Source organism: Pecten maximus, chromosome 19 (genome assembly GCF_902652985.1).
Source record: "Pecten maximus chromosome 19, xPecMax1.1, whole genome shotgun sequence".
NCBI lineage: Eukaryota > Metazoa > Mollusca > Bivalvia > Pectinida > Pectinidae > Pecten > Pecten maximus.
Genome location: NC_047033.1, coordinates 12,516,943 through 12,540,422, shown reverse-complemented (window position 1 = coordinate 12,540,422; position 23,480 = coordinate 12,516,943). Strand labels below are relative to the sequence as shown.

Below are 23,480 nucleotides of genomic sequence, written 5' to 3'. Positions count from 1 at the left end.
ACTCATATAACCTTATGATTATAGTCAATATGAGAAAGCCATACATAATACTCTGATAAATGGTCAAAGTGATAAAAGTTGGTAAAGGGCACATATGAAAATCATGTATTCTTGTTTTAAGATATAATTAAGAAAAAAATATGAAGTGGCAGCAAACTTTTGAAACTGAAGAGAATACAAACACATTTTAAATGTTTAACACTTTATTTATTTTCAGTATCAAACCAATAGTACTAATTATTTTCAACATTTATTTCCATTGATATGTGGAAAATGCCTATAGAATCTGGTTCTGGAGGGATTTGATCAAATTGAAATTGTAATAAATATGATGAAATGTAATAATTTGAGTTTGGAATAATTTTCGGAGTTAAAGAGAAAATATTTAACATTATTTGATTCGATTTTTTTCTCGGGTTTCATTACCGCTGCATCCGGATACGTAACGTCCGCTTCCTTTTGTAGGGATTTAGTTTGCGTTTTTCATTTCCGGTCAGTTTGTTGACAGGTGCCTGGAAACGAGAAAGGTGAGATTTTAAATGGATTTAGTTGACTAGATTAATAAATTATTCATTTTTGTTTATTTTATCATATAGTTTTAGTTACAAACAAAATAATAATTAAAAGTCATTTTTGACAATATCAATAGTGTTCTTGAAGTTGCTTTTTGATGAATGAAATGCCATAAAAGTATCAGACCGTACTGTAGCCGTACGTTTTACGTCCAACACATTTTCATTCTATTTTTTAATTGAAATGACATGATGTTAGTATACATACAATAATTGCCAAACTGAAAATATTTGCACCATACGCCGACAGTGTAACAACTGTGAATCAAAGTGACAAATGGTGTATATATCCATTCATTGAAATGATCTAGCACACGCTTCTCCGTGGTGCATATATAAACACTTTTACGATGATGATGGTGGTGACATATGCTCCGATGAATGTCTTAAAGATGCAGGCTGTATAATAACAGATTGACATTTTCATGATTTGTAAAATAAGTAACAGAGACAACAAGAAGTTATATTTATTCCATTGCCTCCTCATGCATGGGACCTCTGGCTTTCTAATGAATACTTAAATCTAATTCACTGCCTCCACTAGGGATTAAACCCAAGATCTATGGATTACTGGTCTTACACTCAACTGATTGAGCTATAGAGAAGATCGCTCTAGCTGAGTGGTATGTTGAGACTAGTATTCACCAGGGTTACCCCTCCAGGACAGAAGTTGTCTCGATTTTCCAGGAGTTACAGCAATATGTCGAGCAAGGCTGAGTTTTTAATGCGGTCCCAACATAGGCGTCATCTAGCAGAGACAATGATTAATAAGATTTAAATCACTGCCTCAGCTAGGAATTGAACCCAGGACCTCTTGATTACTAGTCTTATGCTAAATCCATCAAGCTAAAGAGAAGATTTCTCTAGCTGGGCAGTTTTGTTATGGCTAGTATTTCTCTCTTTCTGATCAATGTATTAGAGCTCATATAGTATTTACCTGGGTTATACATATACTCCTCCACAGAAGGGGTTACATTGATGCTTGTGAAAGTAACATCAAGTATGATTATCAAGTCCCTACATGGCTAAGTCATGATCAATTGTATTCATTTAATTGCCTCCGCCAGGGATCGAACTGAAGGCCTCTGACTAACAAATCTTTAACTGAACTAATTGAGCTAAAGAAGAGTTCTTTCTAGCTAAGGGATATATATACATGTATTACAGCTAATATGCACCAGGGTTACATAACACATAGCTAGAAGTTATCATCAAGAAAGAATACAAAACATCCTCAAAATTCTCAACTTCACTATAACTTTTCTCTCTCCTTGTTTTTGAATACTAGAGAACCTAGTCCAGCAGGAATAACTTCCACCTAGTAGTAGTTTTTGTAAGCACTTCCTATTTAATTTTCTTGGCTCTATCAGATAAACTGATCATTAAAATAAACTCTTGATAAATAAAAAATCCTTAAAAGTTTTTTGGGTCAGCTGTTTGGTATATTAAGATCGAGGCTGATAGAGAGATATTGTGGTATAGTCATATAACCATTTTTTTTTTTTTTTTTTTTTTTTACATAATTTTAAGTTTATATACATATTGATCATGTATTGCACACAAATCAAAATACTTTCCACGACATGAATTTATATACTGGTAATAGTCAATTAACTTTTTACTGCAGAGGGCCATTTTTTTGTTTGAAAATGATTTGATCATTACATTCAATAATGTTATGAAGTTTTGGAAGATTTATTTATAGTGACTGAAAATTAAGTCATCATTTAGGAGAGTTATAAAAACAAGAAGGACAAATCTAGCTGGCTTATTTAAACCAGTAGGTAGAATCAGGGGAATTAACTCTGGAGACTTTACTGATTAAATAAGAAAACATTACAGATAGACGATTCACTATAATAAGTAAATAGATAGATAAATGATTAACTATAGTAAATAAATAGATAATGTTCATCTTTCTGTTAAATTTATGTAACATTTCTCCATAATTGTATTTCAAACTTCGCTGAAATGATTGAGTAATGATCATTCCATTTTAGAATTAAGATGGTATCACAAACAGACTTTTATCAAAATAATTCTCGCATTGTATGAAATCATGAAAAAATATTTGGATTTCTGCAAGAGAAAGAGCAATATCTTTTTAATAAAGTTGATTTTACAACTATTTATTCTCTCAGTTACAATATATATATATATATCTAATCTGCAAGACATATGACTTAGTAAGAACAATATTATACATGTAAAGTCTCTATATTATGTTGAAATTTTAAATAATTCCTAAATTAAAAACAAAAATTTGTTGCAGATTAAATGATTACGGTAAATAGTTTAAAGAATTTCTTCACTGACCTAAGAGTTCCTGGATTGTTTAGCTTAAATGCTTTAAAATCCTCATTTCAGTTAATCACTGTAGCTAACATGAATATCCTTAATTTTTTTGTGTTCAGCTGATAAATATTTTCGTTCCTGTGTTTAGATAAATCAGTTCTGATTAAGTTGAAATTTTGTTTTGTTGATCGAGGACTTAAAAATGTTTCATGTCATAAAAGCTGAGGTACGTAACCTATACGCACAATTTTCACTAGACCTGAAAAAAGATGGTTCGGTAACTGAGTACTTGACAACCATACAAGTCATTTAGAAAGAATGATTATAAGCAGATATCAAAGGAGAAATAAATAGTTCCAATATTTAAAATCCTTCAACTTAAAGTCATGAATTTTTGCGTCACAAAACTTCAAAGGGAAGATATTTTTAAAAGATATTTACGAAAATTCCTCCGTTCAATGTAATGAGTTGAGAATATATTCAGACTTGCAGAGGAATCGATTAGAGAAATCTGGTATTTACAGTAGCATATGGCAAATAGAAATAAAAACCATGGAAACCTGTACATTTTACTTCATATATCCAACAGATTTACATAATGGCACTCCAACATCGGCGCTCAGATTTGTCGACTATGGTGGACTCGTCTGAAACTTTCCAGAAACCTTCAGAAATACTGGAGGAAACAGAAGAGTATCACCTTACTAGAGAGTTCCAGGGGGTCGACATCATCAGATCAGGTAAGTTGTCTGTTGGATGATTTTTGATATTGTTTACAAATGTTGGTCTTTTCTGTGCTTTTTGTATTTTCATATTTCACTGATTTGGGGTTCTGAGTTATTTGTAAGAACAGCCAATTATTGGTAATAAATAGAATTTCTACTATACCTAAAGATATATATATACATGTGTATGCAAATTATCAACTGAAGGGATCGTTACAACTCTAACATAATGATATTGTTTGTTGTTTATCTACTGAACTACTTATATACTGTCGTTATTACTGGACATGACCAATTATCTATTTTTAGTTAAATATGCATCCAATTAACGTCTGTTTGTTAGGATCCAATACCTATATAATTGACCTAAATTACTGTGGCTATTACTTATTAGACCCTATCATTATTACATGTATGTATATAAAAGAAAATACATTTGTGCTTGGTAATAAAATGGCAAAATGCAAGCAAAAATTATATAAAAAAGATAAAAAAAATTGTACCACCATAATTATATATGTGTCCATCAAAAACTTATTTAAATAACAGTAATGGTAAAATCAAACAAAACCAATTGTTTTATAGTATAAATTTACTCAAAATACACATGTAAAACATGGCATATCTTAAACTTCTAAAACATACTGATGTACTACTGAAATTAAGTTCTCTTGGAACATATCAACTTCAAATTATACAATAAAATCATTTGTAGTTATATTCTTGTATTCATTCACTGGTTTCAACTTAAAACAAGCCAAATACTCACTTGAATCAGAACAATATTCCATACAAGACTTTGAATCCTTTGTAAAAGCAGATATTAGGAGACAAGAAAATCCCTGTACATTGGTATCCAGGATAAATGAGTAGTGATTGTTCTATACATCATGCTGTGCCTACAAGCTTTGAGAGATATGGATTGTAAATAACACTATTACATCTTTATGGCTTCCACTCTGAGTATAGATCTGTCTACACTAAGTACCTAGTCCGTACATCTCTGTGTACACAATCATTTAACCAGTGAAGGCATTATACCCACGTTACACATGAGTTGTTGACAATTTTGTTTTGAACGGTTGCTTGCTATCAGTTTTCCCACCGGTGCTCAGAGTTTACAATTTACATTGGATTTTTTGAAACCGATATTATTGTTGATAATTATGTTAACCTTACAATGAGGGCTTTGTCAGTGGTCGTTTAGATCGTAGTTACCTGTCTATGAAAATGAGAAATTGACTTTATATATCTTTGTATATTTAAACCTTTAGATAGGTATATATGTACAAGCATTACTGTAACGACATGTAATGGGAAATGTCACACACTGGGAAATTCTACAGAAGAACAGAGTTTGATAAAATATGAAAACTCTCCAAACAGAACCTTGAATGGGACTCAGAAAGTATACCAGTCTGACAGGAACTTGTGTAAACCAGACAGTTTCACAGAACCCTGAGTGAACCAGACAGTTTTATCATAGAAACCTGTCTAAACTAGTCTGACAGAAACCTGTGTAAACCATTCTCACAGAAACCTGTGTAAACAAGGTAGTCTCATTTAAACCTGTGTAAACTGGACAGTTTCATAGAACCCTGAGTGAACCAGACAGTTTTATCATTGAAACCTGTGTAAACTAGTCTGACAGAAACCTGTGTAAACCATTCTCACAGAAACCTGTGTAAACAAGGTAGTCTCATTTAAACCTGTGTAAACTGGACAGTTTAATAGAAACCTGTGTAAACCAGACAGTTTCATAGAACCCTGAGTGAACAAGACAGTTTTAACATAGAAACCTGTATAAACTAGTCCAACATAAACCTCAGTAAACCAATCTCACACTTCAGTAAAACAGTCACTCTCACACAAACCCCAGTAAACCAGTCTCACAGAAACCTGTGTAAACAAGGTAGTCTCACAGAAATCTGTGTAAACTGGACAGTTTCACAGAAACCCCAGTAAACCAGTCTCACAGAAACCCCAGTAAACCAGTCTAACAGAAACCCCAGTAAACCAGTCTTACAGAAACCTTGTAAACCAGCCTCACAGAAACCCCAGTAAACCAGCCTCACAGAAACCCAAGTAAACCAGTCTCACAGAAACTCCAGTGAACCAGTCTCACAGAAACCCCAGTAAACCAGTCTCACAGACACCCCAGTAAACCAGTCTAACAGAAACCCCAGTAAACCAGTCTTACAGAAACCTTGTAAACCAGCCTCACAGAAACCCCAGTAAACCAGTCTCACAGAAACCCCAGTAAACCAGTCTCACAGAAACCCCAGTAAACCAGTCTCACAGAAACCCAAGTAAACCAGTCTCACAGAAACTCCAGTGAACCAGTTTCACAGAAACCCCAGTAAACCAGTCTCACAGACACCCCAGTAAACCAGTCTTACAGAAACCCCAGTAAACCAGTCTCACAGAAACCCGAGTAAACCAGTCTCACAGTAACCCCAGTAAACCAGTCTTACAGAAACCCCAGTAAACCAGTCTCACAGAAACCCCAGTAAACCAGTATCACAGAAACCCCAGTAAACCAGTCTCACAGTAACCCCAGTAAACCAGTCTTACAGAAACCCCAGTAAACCAGTCTCACAGAAACCCCAGTAAACCAGTCTCACAGAAACCCCAGTAAACCAGTCTCACAGTAAACCCCAGTAAACCAGTCTCACAGAAACCCCAGTAAACCAGTCTCACAGAAACCCCAGTAAACCAGTCTCACAGTAACCCCAGTAAACCAGTCTCACAGAAACCCCAGTAAACCAGTCTTACAGAAACCCCAGTAAACCAGTCTCACAGAAACCCCAATAAACCAGTCTCACAGAAACCCCAGTAAACCAGTCTTACAGAAACCCCGGTAAGCCAGTCTTACAGAAACCCCAGTAAACCAGTCTTACAGAAACCCCAGTAATTCAGTCTCACAGAAACCCCAGTAAACCAGTCTCACAGAAACCCCAGTAAACCAGTCTCACAGAAACCTTTGTAAACCGGTCTCACAGAAACCCCAGTAAACCAGTCTTACATAAACTCCAGTAAACCAGTCTTACAGAAACCCCAGTAAACCAGTCTTACTGAAACCCCAGTAAACCAGCCTCACAGACACCCCAGTAAACCAGCCTCACAGAAACCCCAGTAAACCAGTCTTACAGAAACCCCAGTAAACCAGTCTTACAGAAACCCCAGTAAACCAGTCTCACAGAAACCCCAGTAAACCAGTCTCACAGAAACCCCAGTAAACCAGTCTCACAGAAACCCCAGTAAACCAGTCTTACAGAAACCCCAGTAAACCAGTCTCACAGAAACCCCAGTAAACCAGAAGGTCTCACACAAACCTTTCAAATCTTAAGCTTGCTGTATGCATGCGTATTGTTTTCTAAATAAATCTTATATCTTTTAATAATAAATTTTCACAAAACGGAAACAAAAGTTTATCAAGATCGAGTTGTGTACCCTGGTAGGTATGACTTGATTTTGATCCTGACATCATTAAGAGGAATACCATGTACAAATTCCCATGATGGATTTTACAGTATAATAAAATGATCTAGCCACTTTAATGATGACCACTTATGTCCACTCAGAGGTCAAGCTTCTCCAGTCATATTGATATTAGTATACGAAATCAATATTAGCTTTGTATTATAAACAAAAAACTGTATGACTAGGGAAGGTACAGCCACGATAAATGATCAAACTGGTCAACACCATTATACTGTACAATATTATAATATTGATCAGGACAGAAATTATATACATGTGTTAAAATGTTCATATTCTTACGATCTTTGATCATTACACGTGTTTCATTCTTTTAAGCTATAACATTTTATTACTAAACTATAAAATTTTAGTGAAATAGTTTTAAATTAAAATGTTTAATTTATGATTCTCTTATGGTCAACTTCACTTATAATGAATTCCTTGAGACCGTAAATAAAACAATTGTTTCAGCTCAGATTTTCAAATGTAGCCATCTTGATATTTAAATATACTGGTACATATGTAGAATATTTCCTTCACAAATAATGCTGCTCGCACTGTAGGTATATATATATATATATACATGTACATAAATTTATCAAAACTAATAATGGAATATAAAACAGACCATACTCATATTAAAACGACAATTAAAACATCAACATCTACATTATAATCCATCTCTACAAAGAGATGGCATACAGTATAACAAGTCAAAATTAATTTTTAAAATAAAAGAAATAATTCTTGAAAAAAATTTAATCGTTAATCTTTGATCATATTAACTTATATATGTATATTGATAATAAAATCTCTTACCTGTTTGTACATTTCTCAGTAAGCTGATATTCTCAGGTACCTACAGTTCATTCTCAGGTAATGAAAAGAAAAATGTTCGTTATAGAAATGTTAAAGTGCTTTGTATAGAATGCCATCGGAGAAAAAATATGAAACTATAGAAACTTTTGAGTGCTGATCAAGATTAAACTTCCCCGAGGCAAGAGTTGATTGCTAGAACTAACATACAGCTCGATGTTTCTCTACATAGTTCACAACTTAAAGTAAACATTCAACACAGTACGACCTGCAAATGGGTTTAAATGTATGACAGACCCCATACAATCATCAAATAAAAGCTTGGATCCTATTTCTTATACTGTAACAGAAAATGAGGCCAACAAACTTTAATTGGTTGATTTTGATCTTAAGGTACATAATGTAATAATAATTTAATTTAATTTAAATGATTCAACTATTTTTGAAAAAGTTATTGTCCTTTTTCCCCAGAGATTTCCTCCTACATTTTTCAACCCATCTCTTTTGAAACTTGGTAGGCTTAATAATATAAACTTGTAGTGGTGTTTTTATGAGTGATATTTTGATTAAACCCTTATGCTGCTCTGTATATAGCATGATGACAGGCTTTGATAGCCAATGAGGTAGCCACCAGCTACTACAAGGATACTTTGCCTCAAAGTGATCCTGACTGTTCATCAGGCAATAAGGAAATCCAGCAAACAAATAAAGAAACAACTTGTCTCAGAACTCTAAGAAAATAAATAAGGTGTAAATATGAATATATTTTTTTCAATAAAAAAAAAAAAAAATTTACATGTATTAACAAAGAAATTATTTTGCTTGGCCTTTCCCATTAACGGAAACCTAGGAGAGACAATGGCAATATCATAGTATTCATGTACAGAGTGAAATAAAGTATTCTTGTCCCTTTGAAAGGAAAATTCCAACATAAGACGTATATATATTACCTACATGGCATTACCTAGTTACTCAGACATTGTCAGTTTGATCACTCAGGACTCGAATTCTACGACAGAGATTTTACTGTCTATACTGTTAAAACTCGCGAGATCTTTAACCTTTATATTAGTTAGATTCACCAGTATTTGTGATATTGTTAAAATAGTTTTATCATTAAAGAGAAAAGCCTAAAATCATTTACAAGAAAGTTCACCAGACGTAATAATATTATGAAAATCACCTCGGTAAATTTTGAGAGGAGTTAAAATAATTGCTCCCTTGTAAAATAACTTACTGGTTTAAACTGACAGGTGGAAGCTGTACATGACAGACAATATACGATAAAGAGGATTACGAGCTCTTTGAAGGAAAGTTTTAAGATAAATAGCCCAAGGCTTCAAAGTAATATGGCTGTCTGAATAGACCCCGCATTGTTGAAAAGACCAGAAGATTTAAGATAGAGACGATACATAACCATTCTTTTCCCTCCGTTCTACACTAATGGTTTACATAGTTTAAGTGTGTAGAATCTAATAAAGAATTACAATTTTATTTTATTCAAATGATCGAATGTTGTTTGTAATAAGCCCAGGTTGGCAAAACAGAATATTTTTGAATTATTTACTTTTGTTTTATTTATGTTGACAAATGTAGGATTTAAAAAAGCAATCTAAAAATCAATATAAGATAATTACAATCTAAAAATCAATATAAGATAATTACAATTTAAAAATTAATATCAGATAATTACAACTATCAAACCTGCATGACATCTACTTCTATTGATAATTTTTAAACCTAAATGAAATATGTTTATTCTTATTACTAAATTATCCAGTTGCGAAATTCTTGAAAATCTCACAATTATATCAATATATCTACTTGAAAAAAAAAAAATCATGTAAACCTACATCAAAATTTACTGATATCTACTTCAGATATTTTGATCAGGTCTTGAAAGTGAGTGATTGCCTTTATCTCATCGTATCTTAGGACTGGTACTATGACCCTCATCGATTTCCAATTTTCCGGGCGTGATTGATCAGGACTGCCCATAATCAATGGCAGTATTCTGTTAGGAATTTTTTATCTCACAATTATAGACCTGTTGTGAGTTTAAAGCAGCTTTAAAACTTGGTGTTATTGAACAGTGAAATGTGGATTGTTCATTCACTATTGACAGACGGGGTCTGTTTGCACACAGCGACGTCATTGAACCGTGCCGTACAGTAGTGCTACCTAGAGACTACAGGGAACGTGTTTATGCCAGACATTTGACATTTAAATTTAAAATGTAATTGGAAATATATCTAGGGCCATATAACCACCATTTGTATTTTCAAATCATATTATTTAGGAAAGATATTTTGTGAAACATCACAGGATTTCAATATCATTTATCAAGTGTTTGTGAATTCTGGGATTAGTGATATCCATTATACAACTTAAGTGATTTTTTTGAGATGACAGAAGATGTCAAATCCAGGAGTCTATAGCCATGACTTGTGGGATGTTATCAAGATACCAACAATTATAATTAAGTGACTTAAATTCAGTAATTTTTAAATTGAACTTTAGCTGGAGGATGGTTTTAATTGTCATTTAAATCACAGATTTTTTAAATTTTGAATTGAAATTTTCCTGGAGGATATCATATTTTTTAATTTATATTTTTTGTGTGAAAATTTAACAACAAGAAACTCTTACTTTCTAATGTTGATGACTAGTCAACAATGGTACAAATGACAATGTGTGGAGCCTGATTTTGAGGAGTATTTTCCAACGTGTGGGGTAGGATCAAAGGAATAGTCAGTCCTACTTCAGCGTAATGCTATCAACTCAAAAGACATTTTAGATACCATTCGTGACAATATGCTTTCTGAAAAGGTGATTAATAATTTTGGAGATTAATTCAGATTGTGGTCAGGACAGATATACCAGGGAATCGATGATTTCAGCATCCGAGACCTATTCAACAAATACCTGATGGAATTAGCACATGATTTGGACGTACTGTTGCCATACTAACAAATTAGCTATGTTGAATGTTGTATCAGCATAAGTGGCCTTGATAAGTCAAGAATCATTACAAGGGATGAACTAATCCTCTAACAGAGGATTTTTTACGGATCAATAAGATATCGCTGCTCTCACAGAAAACTCCAACATCTTGTGATCTAGTAAAACTGCATAGTGATTATTAGTGAAAACAAATCGTAGAAAATATGGATCTGCTACGTCGTAAGGGAGAGTGTTTTCATGTACCCTTATGGGATCTGGAGGATAGATATGGCTACCTGTTGCCCTGGTTCCTCAAGTTGATTGGTTGTAAGTTTTTTTAGCTACTTCATCGGACAGTGCACTTTCTAGATATTGTTTGTCGATTATCTGTCCGTTTGTCCATCCATTGATTCTGTTAGCAATTCTTCTTTATCTACCATTTTATAATATTTCTCTGCCATTTCCTCCATTTTCTACCTTTCTCTACTATTCTGTAATATTTCTTTACCTTTCTCTACCATTTTCTACTATTTCACTACCTTCCCTATCATCCTCTACTATTTCTCAACCATTCGTTTCTATATCTCTTTCATTCTCTACCATTCTCTACTATTTCTCTACCATTCTCTGCTATTTATGTACATTTTCTACCTTTCTCTACCATTCTTTTCTATATCTCTACTATTTTCTACTATTTCTCTACCATTTCTCTGCCATTCTCTGCTATTCTGTACTATTTCTCTACTATTTCTCTACCAAAGGATTCTTAAAGCTTTGCAGACCTATTCAGTCTGAGTCCTGTCTGTGCACATCAGATTTTTAACATGTTCAGGTGAATCAAGATGGCCACTAGTCCCCATCTTGGATATTGATATATGCATTGAATATGATGGTTATTATTGCTATTTGTGAGAGACTACAAGAGATAATTAATTAAATCATAGTAATTAGATGAATTCAAGATGACTACAAACAGCCATTTTGAATTTTGCTCCTCTGACCTTTATAAGATAGGCTTGACTGTATAGCAAATATTTGTCTTTTGATTCTAATTACCCATATGTAATGTAACACAAATTGTTGTTTGAGAACCTCTCTATGTAAAGGTCACCTGCCTATAAAGCCCACTCCTCTCAGCTCCTTTGAGTGGCCTTTATACAAAGGTTTTACTGTAGATTGTCATTAAACAGGCAGATACAATTTACACTTTTAAGTTTCTTTGGCAGTGAAGTTTGACTTTTAAATATATATATTTGCTAAAATTTCTTTTCTTATATTTTCCAGACACACCCGAGACTCTACTTCCAGAACTGTCCATAACTCCGGACATTTCTATTGTTTGTGAGAAATGTAAGGAGCATATTGACCTACCATCGCTGAAGGACCACAGAATTTACCACAACAACCTATCCATCCTCAAATACAATGGAAGTGCCAAACCTCCGACTACAGATGCCTTGCTGCGCCGTAGAAACGCAATTTTAAGAAAACTGAAATCTGCAGCAACCGCTGATAAACCCCTGGATCCAAAATCGATACAAAGAGTAAACGATGCCTACGAATATCTGAAGTCAGAAATTGATGGAAGTTTCGGAGAATTTCGTCACATTGATGAAGAAGTGAGCACAGCAGTTAAGGGTGTGGCCTTAAATTGCACACCTGCATGCGTGACAGCCATTGGTATCTGTTCCACTAGAAATGAACGATGGAAGAGTTACATGGAGGATGCCCATGTGTACCAGGACTTTTTTGGAGAGGATCGTAACAAATGTTATCTGGCATTATTTGATGGCCATCATGGACGCTTTGCTGCGGAAATCGCGGCTGCTGAACTCCATCATCTGCTTCTGTATGAAATGGCGAAAGTTTGACCCCAGGACCAAGTCTATGCCACGTAATATTGGTGAAAACCAAGACATGTTTCAGTATCAGTTTGAACGACCGAGCACGAAGGAGAGTGAGCGAGTTATACTACACGAGGAAAGTGTCAATATTGTACAGCAAATCATCAATTTATGCGAGGACAAATACGATGAAATCATTAAAGACAAATCCTTGTCATTAGATATGAAGGAGAAAGCACACAGCGAGGAAACTCCGAAGTCAGACGACGAAAAAAATACAAAGACAGACATCACTGAAAAAACACCCCGTAAGAAAAAGAAAGAAAAGTCAGCATTTACGTCAAAGATGGAGGATGCTCTGAAGAAGACCTACTACCTTATTGATATCTTGCTGTCCTATGGAAAAGATGAGTGTTCCCGTGTTCGCTGGAGTGGAAGTTCCGCACTAACTTTAGTCATCCATAACACGGACAATTCCAGTGTCATCGACCGAGCCATCTCGCCAGTTCCAGAAGAGGAGGAGGAGGTGAAGAGCGGGGAGACTGATGATGATGCAGGGAAAGAGGATAAGAAGGAGAGTGGGGGGTTGGATCCGCCCAGGGAACTAGGAATGATATACCTGGCCAATGCTGGTAAAATTTGTACCTTTTCACAATGTTTGTCATGATAAATGCATAAATAATAATAACAATCTTATTCAGACTCAGTTCTAAGAGCCTGAAGCATTTGGCATACCTTCTAATGATTATCAAGGGAGCCAAAAAAGAATAATGTCACTTTGTATGGAATGAAGTGCAGTAAGGAGGCGATAACTGAGTTATCGTTCCTTACGGAACGTAATGTAGATACGGCTAATTCTGCCTACTTAGCAGCATATAGTCGCACTTTGGGCGCAAAGAAAACGGCTCGATACATTTTGATAAAAACTATCCACACTTGTAAAACTCGGTGTGATCTACGTCCTGACATATTCGGTATGTCTGGGAAAAATCTAGTTATGGAGATATCTGGGGCCAAACACGCCAAAATCGTCATTTTGACTAAGAGTTTCTGTTTAAACCGCCCTCAATATTCGAAAAAAAAATCCAGAAACATATACAATGCACATATAAGTAGATAAATGTTTCCTGAAGAAAACCGTCTGTTTAGTTTTTCGATATCTTTATCAGAACGGTCACAATATTGTTTTGAAAATGGCCTATTTTTTCGACCCTCTCAGTATTTTTCCACTCGACAGGGGTATTTTGATAGCAGACGAGCGCATGTTTTGATGACGTAACGCCCATCCTGAACTCGTCACGAAAGTTTGTTGTGTAAGCCGGCTGTTGATTGAACTGCTCGGTGAGCTGGGTTCCGTTGTATTTTACTGTCACTGCCAGTATATATTGCTATTTTTTCAACATCAGAGGCAATGCTCCAGAATATAGATACTTTGTCACGATCATTGTATGTCGCTTTTCACAAACATGCATGCGAAAAATCAACCCAGCGTTCAGAATGTCAAGCAAATTCCCGAAGCCTCGTAGGCCTAACGCTGACGGTAAGTAAACTTGTTTGTTAACGTTGATGTAAACAGACGACGGTAAATATGCACGAAGAATAGTTCCTGTTTATTTGATATTTACTGTAGTGATAGGCCTGCTTTGTCTCCAACTTTAATTGATTGATAGAACTATTTCGATAGTCTGTGTATTTGTTTGTGACTAGCTTCGACTCTGTGATTGTTTACGTCTAAAAATAACAACGGGAATCTCCAGATTGAGGTGACAATGTACACAGAACCGTGTTCTCTCGGACACTATCTCGTGAACGAACACACACACAAGACTACTACTTTGCAACTTCTCTGATATATGAATTACCTTGTGAAAGGAGAAATGAAATAAATTTTAATTTTTACCGATCATATTCTGACATACAGTCGACTTACTAGAGTCCCGCGGTGAAGCGATGCCTTACTCGTGCATGTTTGTCTTGCTACCTACTCGCACGAGAGAGACTAGTATTATCAATGAACATTATAAAAATCATTACAAGCATATGTAGAACGCGGGCGACTTAAATATGGCTAAGATTTCATTTAATTTTGTAGAACTATTTAAATTGAACCACCTACACTGCGAGCTGGAAACTTCCTCACTACACTACAGCAGGCCTACATCATATTCATTTTTGAAATTTTTAATGAAATAGTATTCTGGTCTATTATATTCAAATGCCTATAACTTGAAATTAAAAAGGCTGTTACATGCCCTTTATTGAGACTGTGCCTTTGGACAGGGTTAAATCATATAATCTTTTGCATGCATGTAAATGTTGAAAACAATTGTAGTAAATTTTCAAATTCTTCGCCACAAATACCCTACAACATATATAAACCTTTCGCTTACTTGTGCCGAAGAAAACAATTTGTGACAAACCTGTTCTGATAAATTTATGCTAAAATATTGTCAATTATTATGTCACATTAAGTTAAATTAACTTATTTAAGAACCATGTTGGATTTTTTTATATTTTGAATTCAAATCAGTATCAACATATTAAAAAATGTATTAAAGAAAATTACTAAACATATATAAGATAGTTTTTCTTCAAAATGTCATCTGCACACAGGTAGAAATAAGTAAATTTTCAAATGTCTTTACCTAAAATACTATATCAACATATTTCAACATTTCTTTACATGTGCCAAAGAAAACAATGTGTGGACAACATGTTCTGACAAAATTATCCTAGAATATGTCGGTTATTAATTAATTTATTGTGTTTGCAATTGATAAGGATTGCAAGCAACCTGGTGTAACAAATTTATACTAAAACAACTTAATTATTATGTCACATTAAGTTAAATTCAGTAATTTCATGTTTAAAATCATGTCATCAATTTAACATAATTTGTTTTGATATTTTGATTTTAAAGTAATTTCATCTTCATACCAAAGGTATTTTAGAAAACAACCATATTAAAGTATTAATAGAAGTTACCTAGTAATCATAAGTTTACAAAATATTCTCCCTGGAAATGTCATATGCGCACAGGTAAAAATCAGTAAATTTTGAAATATCTTTGCCTCAAATACCATATTTCCTGTAACATATTTTACTAAACATTTCGCTCACATACAACAAAGGAAAAAAGGTGCGAGAAACCAATTCTGACAAATTTAAACTAAAAAAAATTACATTGAAGTAATATGTACCATATCTAATATATATTTTATTTTATTAAGTCAATTAATATTTGGATTTATTTTAACTTACTACAAAAGGTATAGAGATTATTTGACAATATCAAAGAATTAGATAACTTGATTTAATTAGCAAAATTGTTCAGAATAGTCTTAAAAATGCCATCTGCACACAGGTAGAATACTGTGACTTGCACAGGGACTTGTGTAAACAGTTCGCAATGTATGTTTCTGTTTTAAGGCCCACACTGCCATGGAAAATATATTTACATCAGGAGACACATTCTACTTTGTAGGCCTCTGACTGCAATCAACTTCCCTCTTTGTTCTAATAATTGAAATATTCTGAAATTTTGCCAGAAATCTGGTTTTAGTTTCATATTGTAGAATTATTCTCTCAATTTCAAGCTATTTAGATATTGAGAATTCTAATTCACTTAGAAAAATTCAAAATTTGCTAATCACCGAATTTTCATCAGGGAAAGATAAAAGGAATTAACTCGCTCATCTGGTCATGATATCAATTTATTATAAATTATAATGTAGTGATTATTGATATTTCTCTTTCTATTCATGATCGATCAATAATTGATCATGGATTGTTTAAGAATTGTTGATGATCGATCGATCAAGAACTTTATAGTGATTCCAAACACTATAAGAAGTTGCAAACTGTTTAAAACAAATGTAATAGACATTTCCTTATTTGCTTGATATGGACGACTGACACTGATCATGACTTTGAACTTCAGGGAAATTCTCGAAATAGCATATTATTAAAATAGCTTAGGCAAAAAAACAAACAAATTTCCTTCTATCATACATACTAAAAATTTGGATTTTCCTCACGCAAGTATGAATTATTAACTTTTCCTCCAAGATTGAAATTGGTGCGAGCTAATTCCTGTAAAATCATGAAAATTTACATCTGATTGAGTTAATGATTATATTGTGAGGAAATTGAGTTAATCCCTATGTTGTGAGGAAATTGTTCCAAATTAAGATATTGTCCTGTTTTAATGATTTTTATACGCCCGACCCGACGTACATTATAATGTTATCATGTTGGCGGGTGGTCCGGACCATAACTCTCGACCTAGGCTCTCTATACTTAACAGAAATACACATCTTGATGAGCCGGAGTGTCACATACGAAAATCATGCCCCTTACCCCCGTATTGGAGTTATTCCCCTTTGATGATTTTACTTGTGCGGACCATAACACCAATACTACTCAAGCCAGGCTCTCCATACTTGACACAAATATACATCTTGATGACTCGGAGTGTCGCATACCAAAATCATGCCCTTTTCCCCGTATTTGCGGAGTAATTCCCCTTTGATGATTTTACTTGTCCGGACCATAACTCCAATTCTACTTAACCCAGGCTCTTCATACTTGACAAAAATATACATCTTGATGAGCCGGAGTGTCCCATACCAAAATCATGCCCCTCACACCCGTATTTGCGGCGTTATTCCCTATTGATGATATTACTTGTCCAGACTATAACTCCAATACTTCCCGACCCAGGCTCTCCATAACTTGACACAAATATACATCTTGATGAGCCGGAGCACTACAACCTGTGAAACTATCCCCTTCCAAGTGTCAAATATTGCCCGGGAGTATGTTCTGGCCCTCCAATGGGTCCTTGTTTATTTTTATGTACATCATGGGAAATCAGCCACTTTCGTAACCTGATTTTCACATTTTAACAAAATGGCCGCCATCAACTGAGCTCTGCTTGGTTTAAATTTAGATATTGTCTGATTTTGATGAAATTTGATATGTAGATACATCATTGATCACCGGTCGCTCTCGTAGCCTCACTTTCACATTTAAACAAAATCGTCGCCAATTCCTGGCCTCTGATTGGTTGAAATGTAGATAATGTTCAATTTCAATCAGATTTGATATATGGGGGTTTTAAGGGAACTGCAAATTCAACTTGATGGGTTTTGTTGCCTTTACGAACAACAGTCTTTTTATTGGTCGAAACTTAGATATTGAGCGATTTTGACAAAACATGCTCACACAGAGTTATCGCCCCTTACTACACTTCATTCCATCTGTGACATCCTTCAGGTGTCACCATCTAGTAGTAATGGAGACATTATTGGTCTGTGATTGCTATCTCTTCTTCAAAGCCTCCCTAAATCCATAATTATATTGAATAACAGCAAAAATAACCAACGCAAATTTGCCAATTTGGTCTTTACAATTAATCATTTATCTGTAAATTTAACACTTATGAGCTGTCCATGCTTGTCTTCTTTAGGTAATGTGCGAGCTGTCTTAGTGAGAGGCAACAAGCCTTACACACTGACAAAGGACCACTCACCAAATAATCTAAAGGAAAAGGAACGCATCGTCAAAGCTGGTAAATCAGGATACTTAAGAGACTAATTTTGGTGGATGAAGTAAACTTTTCCCTATGATAATCTTGAAACATTTTTTTCATAATATTTCCATATATCAAAATATTGATAAATTTCACCATTGAACAATTTATATGAATTGCATGCAAAAGTGTATGTGAAGTACTTTCAACTTAGTGTAATTTTATTCAAAAAAACAAAAAACAAAAACGGTAGAGCATGTGATTGTTAAAATGCAGTAAGGTCCGTGTAAGATGATGTAATATTGAATTTTCTAACACCAGGGGGCGATATAAGTGAGAGCACAAAGGAGATGAGGGTCAACGGAGTGCTGGCTGCCACCCGGGGTTTTGGTAACCATGGCGATGTGAAATTGAAACGCTGTGTGTTAGTAGATCCCCATACAATCACAGTTCCAGTGGATCAGTACGCTCAGTTCCTCATCCTCGCCTCGCATGGTGTATGGGAGGTGTTCACTGAACAGGAGGCAGCATCCCTCCTCTTAAAGGTGAAGGTCGATTCAGAGAACCAATTGAAGCAACCAATGAACCGTTGTTCATTGGCCCTGATAGACTGAATTGTCAATGGGCTGTAAAACAATACAAATTCAAATCAAATTTAACCTTAATATGATTAAATTCTCATAATTCAAAGAAATTTTCCTTAAAAAATCTTTAATGAAGTGATAATAATCTAAGTTCCATTGAGGCGTTACGATGTCAAAATTTCAATAATTTCCCCAATATGATTATTCCTGAGGCCTGTGACAGAGATAAATTATCATATATATAGTGTAAGTGTAAGATTTTGCTCCAATAATAATTGTCCAAAGCGAATTTCACCTGGATTGATATTAAGTTTTGGAGCTAACAAGTGCTTATAGGCATTCATTGTGTACTGTTTCAGCTTCTTCAACAGTTCTATGGATTGTCTTTGAGATACATCTAAAAGGATACAGTTTATAGAGAGTTTAAAATGTGTATAAATGCATGCTTTTTTCACAGATATCCATATATTTCTCCTTGCTTTTTTATATCTTAAGTTTGAAATTCATCAATATATGTGAAAATGAAATATTATTTTGAATTTTTTTTTATTTCTAATATTTCAGTTGTTGCCAAGCAACTTCATCCCTGCTCCCAGCACTGTCAGCTCTTCAATCGAACCGTTGTTGGAGCCCACCACTTCTAAATGTCAGAACATTACGGGTCCTAGTCAGAGGCGAGTTTCCTTCTCCCAGGCAGAAAGAAACTCAACCCCCTCAGAGAGGTCAAAACAGGAACAGGAGGAAGAGGAGCTCAAGGTCGAAGTTGAGGTAAATGTTGAACCACAGACCCCGTTTGAGGATGAGCCACAACTTATAGCACCAAAACGAGAAAAATTGAAAAGTGCTGGATCTGTGATTTCAGAAAAATCGGAAAATTCTGATCAGACTCATAAATCGAAAAAATCTGGAAAGTCACCAAGATCCATGTCTGCGAAATCTGTCCGGTCTGTGAAATCTGATAAGGACGGCAAGAGTAAGCTTATCTATTATGAGGACGACATGTTGCCAGAAATTGGAAGTCATGTGATGCATTCCGACGATGAAGACTCTGGAAATGATGCAGACATTGAAACAGTGACAGACATTTTATCTATCCCAGCATTCTCTAGACTATCAAACTATGGTCGTACCTTGAGCAGGGAACACATCCAGAGGGAATTCGCCAAAACTATGGCAGAACACCTAATACAGGCAGCTCTGCTAGCTGGTGCCAAAGATAACATCACTGTTACAGTCGTGCTGTTGGCAGGATGTGGATTGTAAAGGGAGACAACTCTTTTGTCAAAGCAATACTTCTGGTATTATGTGTTTGTTGCCTGGGCTTAAATGTATAATAGATATTTATCAATATCGACCTTTGGTGAGGTCAATATATGGTGAAATACCAACCTGGTAGAATCAAATATCAAATATGAGTTCAATATCTTAGATTCTACCAGGTTGGTAAAACAACTTGTAAACCGAATCAAAGGTCATTGATTGTTATATTAGATATGAACATTGATTGCAGAATGGTGGACTTGCATTATATTTATTTTGATAACAGGAAATTTACATTCAGGCATTGTGATGTCACAATGATTATAATGTTAAAAACACAATATTGACTCAGTGTTACTGAAAATAGAAATATCAGGTTAATATCATAAAATTTTGACTTCCACATGACCATGTTTTAGCCAATGAGAATTGAGGAAATTTGGACCATATCTAATATGATGCAATATGGACTTGATAGGAAACAAACTGCTGTGCACACCACCTATTGTAATATTTCAAAGTGGCAAAGAGACATGGCCATACTCACTACCAGTCAAACCTGTCTATGAAGGACACCAAAGGGGCAGATAAAAAGTGTCCTTAACAGACAGGTGTCCTTTATACAGAGGTTAATTATAAAGAAAATTAGAAGGAATGGGTCTGATGAGTCTATCCTTTATAGACAAGTTTCCTGTATATAGAGGTGTCCCTTACAACAGGTTTAACTGTATAATATTACTGATAATATCATAGCCAGCTGGTTTGTGTAGGAGATTTTAACTTCTTACAATATTACAAATGGCTGTATTCTGCCAGAAATTTAACTTTTAAATAAAAATTTGTTAAAAATATACATGTATGTAAAAATCTAAATCAGATTTACAATGCGATTCTGCAAGTAAATCCCCATCTACATGAATGCGGTTTTCAGCCATCAGAATTGCAGTCATGCAGTGGTTAACATTTTTTGAAGAGTTTGATAAATCTTTGCAGGATCAATTCTTACAGGCTTCTTATGAGGTGTTTTTGGTTACAGTTGTGTAGTCCAAATAATTCTGACGGGGTTTTTTTTCGTTTTTTTTTTTTTTTTTTTTTTCGACATTTTTATGTTAGGGTCAATTGCACAGTTGGTTAGCTTGATCATTATCGTTACATTATTGGTAATTTATTTATTAAAGTTGCATATTATTGATATTTCTTGTATCAATGCTATAAGTTTACTATTCAGTATTTAACTACAAGTCAAGCTATGATAAAGCTTGACTGCAGTGCCAAAGTCCAGAAAGTTTTCAAATTAACAAATCAATTACATCAAGGGGAATAACTCTTCTTAATCGATACATTTCAAAAGTAGAATTATGTTATTAAATAATATCTATGAATTAAATGGCATTAGCAGTCATTTAATTACTGTATATTTTACTACAATACTGTATATATTTATATATATCAATAAATCAAGTTATTCTTGTGCATAATTCTTTTGGATTATTCTGCTTATGATAATTGGTCATATAAACAGGCTAAATTGTGGGATAGTTATAGAGGTTTTTAACTGTACATTCTTTGTTTTCTTTATAAATGGAATTTCTTTTTTTTTCCTTTTTATATTTGGAAATTAATAGATTAAAGGTGTTGCATAAGAATTTATTTCAAGGATTGCTGAGATTTGGATTGACATGAGTGCCTTCAATGTTGATTGGCTGTTTTACAATGTCCTGCCTTATTACCATATAGTGTTTTCAGTTGTTATTAATCAGTCTGATTAAAATCAGACTAATAAGTGTATTGTAGAGTATATTATTACATGTATCAGTCTAGACCTGTATCCATGGAACCATCCTTACACATAAACTTGAAATCTCAGGGTTCGCACCATGATACACAGAAAAGAAAAAAAAAAAAAAAAAAAAATCTACTATCTGAAAATACATCTGGCCTTGGTTACCTCCATAAACAATACGAAATTTTTAAAATAATCACAAAAGGGAAATGTGCTTCAGTGAACAATGTATGTAGAACATCTAAATATGAAATTGTTAAAGAATATGAAAATATGAAGTTTTTAAAATAAATAATACTTTATAAACAATATGAGGGAATTCAGGTTCAGTGAAATATGTGTATGCAGAATGTTGAATTTTCTGGGTACGAGTAATGAGAATGGTTTCATGATAGTATGGACAAGTTTTACTCTTTTTGTTTCAATGGTGACTAATGATCATATCTCTACTATTCAGAGATATATGCTTTTTATATGTGCCAATTCGTTGATATGAAAATATTTGATATAATGTGATATTTTTACTGTTTTCACATTTCATAGTATATTCACATATTGTATTTAATTTTGTCTTTATCATGTTGTGCATTACAGATTTACAGTCCAAATATTCTTTCTAATTTTGTAACATATATATCTGGTGTTTGGATGTATGATTCAATGAAGACAAAATATATCATTAAATCATGTTATTTAATATTTTTTTCTTCATGGAAATTTACATAAGATGTACATCATATAATTTTTCAGGGATATTCAGTCTTTTGATAATGCAGAGTTATCTGCTCTTGTGAGCTGGCATTGATTGTTACATCATTAGTTTCCATGAGAATATTATGTCGTTTTCTCACAAACAAATAACATAACATTCAATACCATCCTGCTTACAAGAGCAGATAACTCTGCATTACGAAAAGATAGAATAAGGGCAACAACTCCTGTTTAAAGGAGAAAATCTGGTTGGTATATATCTAGGGTGTTAACTGTTATATTTTTTTTACATTATATATCAGTATGACTGTTGACTATTGTTATCTTTAAAAACAGGTTGTCTTGTAAGTGTGATTATTTTTTTTATTACATTTTTTCCAGCAAAATACTGAAAATTATTCATTGCATAAAAGTGATATTTTTCACTAATGAAAAATATCACTTTTTCTGATATTTATGTTTTTCTGATTTGACCAATTAGAACGCTGCTTTCAGATGACAATGAGGAAAATTAAGATTTGCATATAGCTCTCCGTCATGTTATATGACGGCATAATGCAAGATAGAATACATAACGTTATGATTTGGTGTACATTTGTGAACCGTTGACAGGAGATCGCAATGATTTCTTGGAGATTACGCTGCCTCGGAATATTTTGCTATGAAATGTAATAAACAAAAATTTTAACAGTATCTTCAGTAGTAGTATTACTAATACCAAATATATTTCAATAGTGTGGCTGCATGATATTTTGAATATAATGTAATAATATGTAATGTAATGTAAGATTCACTTGTGCTATGCACTTGTGAAAAATAACAAAATATTAGCCACATTCTTGAAATATATTATGTATTACTGAAGACACTCTTAGATATCCTCTATATCTTAATTTATCATTCCATCTTTGTTAAGGATTTATAGGGACAG

General features: G+C 34.0%; 1 protein-coding gene and 1 long non-coding RNA gene across 2 annotated transcripts; one reads left to right on the top strand and one right to left on the bottom strand.

Moving 5' to 3' along the window:
* Positions 1–415: 415 nt before the first annotated feature.
* LOC117317574 lies at positions 416–5,663 on the bottom strand. Its single transcript, XR_004530199.1, has 2 exons — positions 4,362–5,663; positions 416–512 (listed from the first exon to the last, which is right to left on the bottom strand). It is a non-coding gene; the product is annotated as an uncharacterized LOC117317574 (long non-coding RNA).
* LOC117317573 (protein phosphatase 2C-like domain-containing protein 1) lies at positions 3,310–21,984 on the top strand. The gene is given in 6 exon segments (XM_033872410.1): positions 3,310–3,607; positions 12,119–12,696; positions 12,698–13,310; positions 18,149–18,250; positions 18,533–18,756; positions 19,360–21,984. Coding segments are annotated over 6 exon segments (2,358 nt in total). The 5' UTR covers positions 3,310–3,465; the 3' UTR covers positions 20,059–21,984.
* The last annotated feature ends 1,496 nt before the right edge of the window (positions 21,985–23,480 follow it).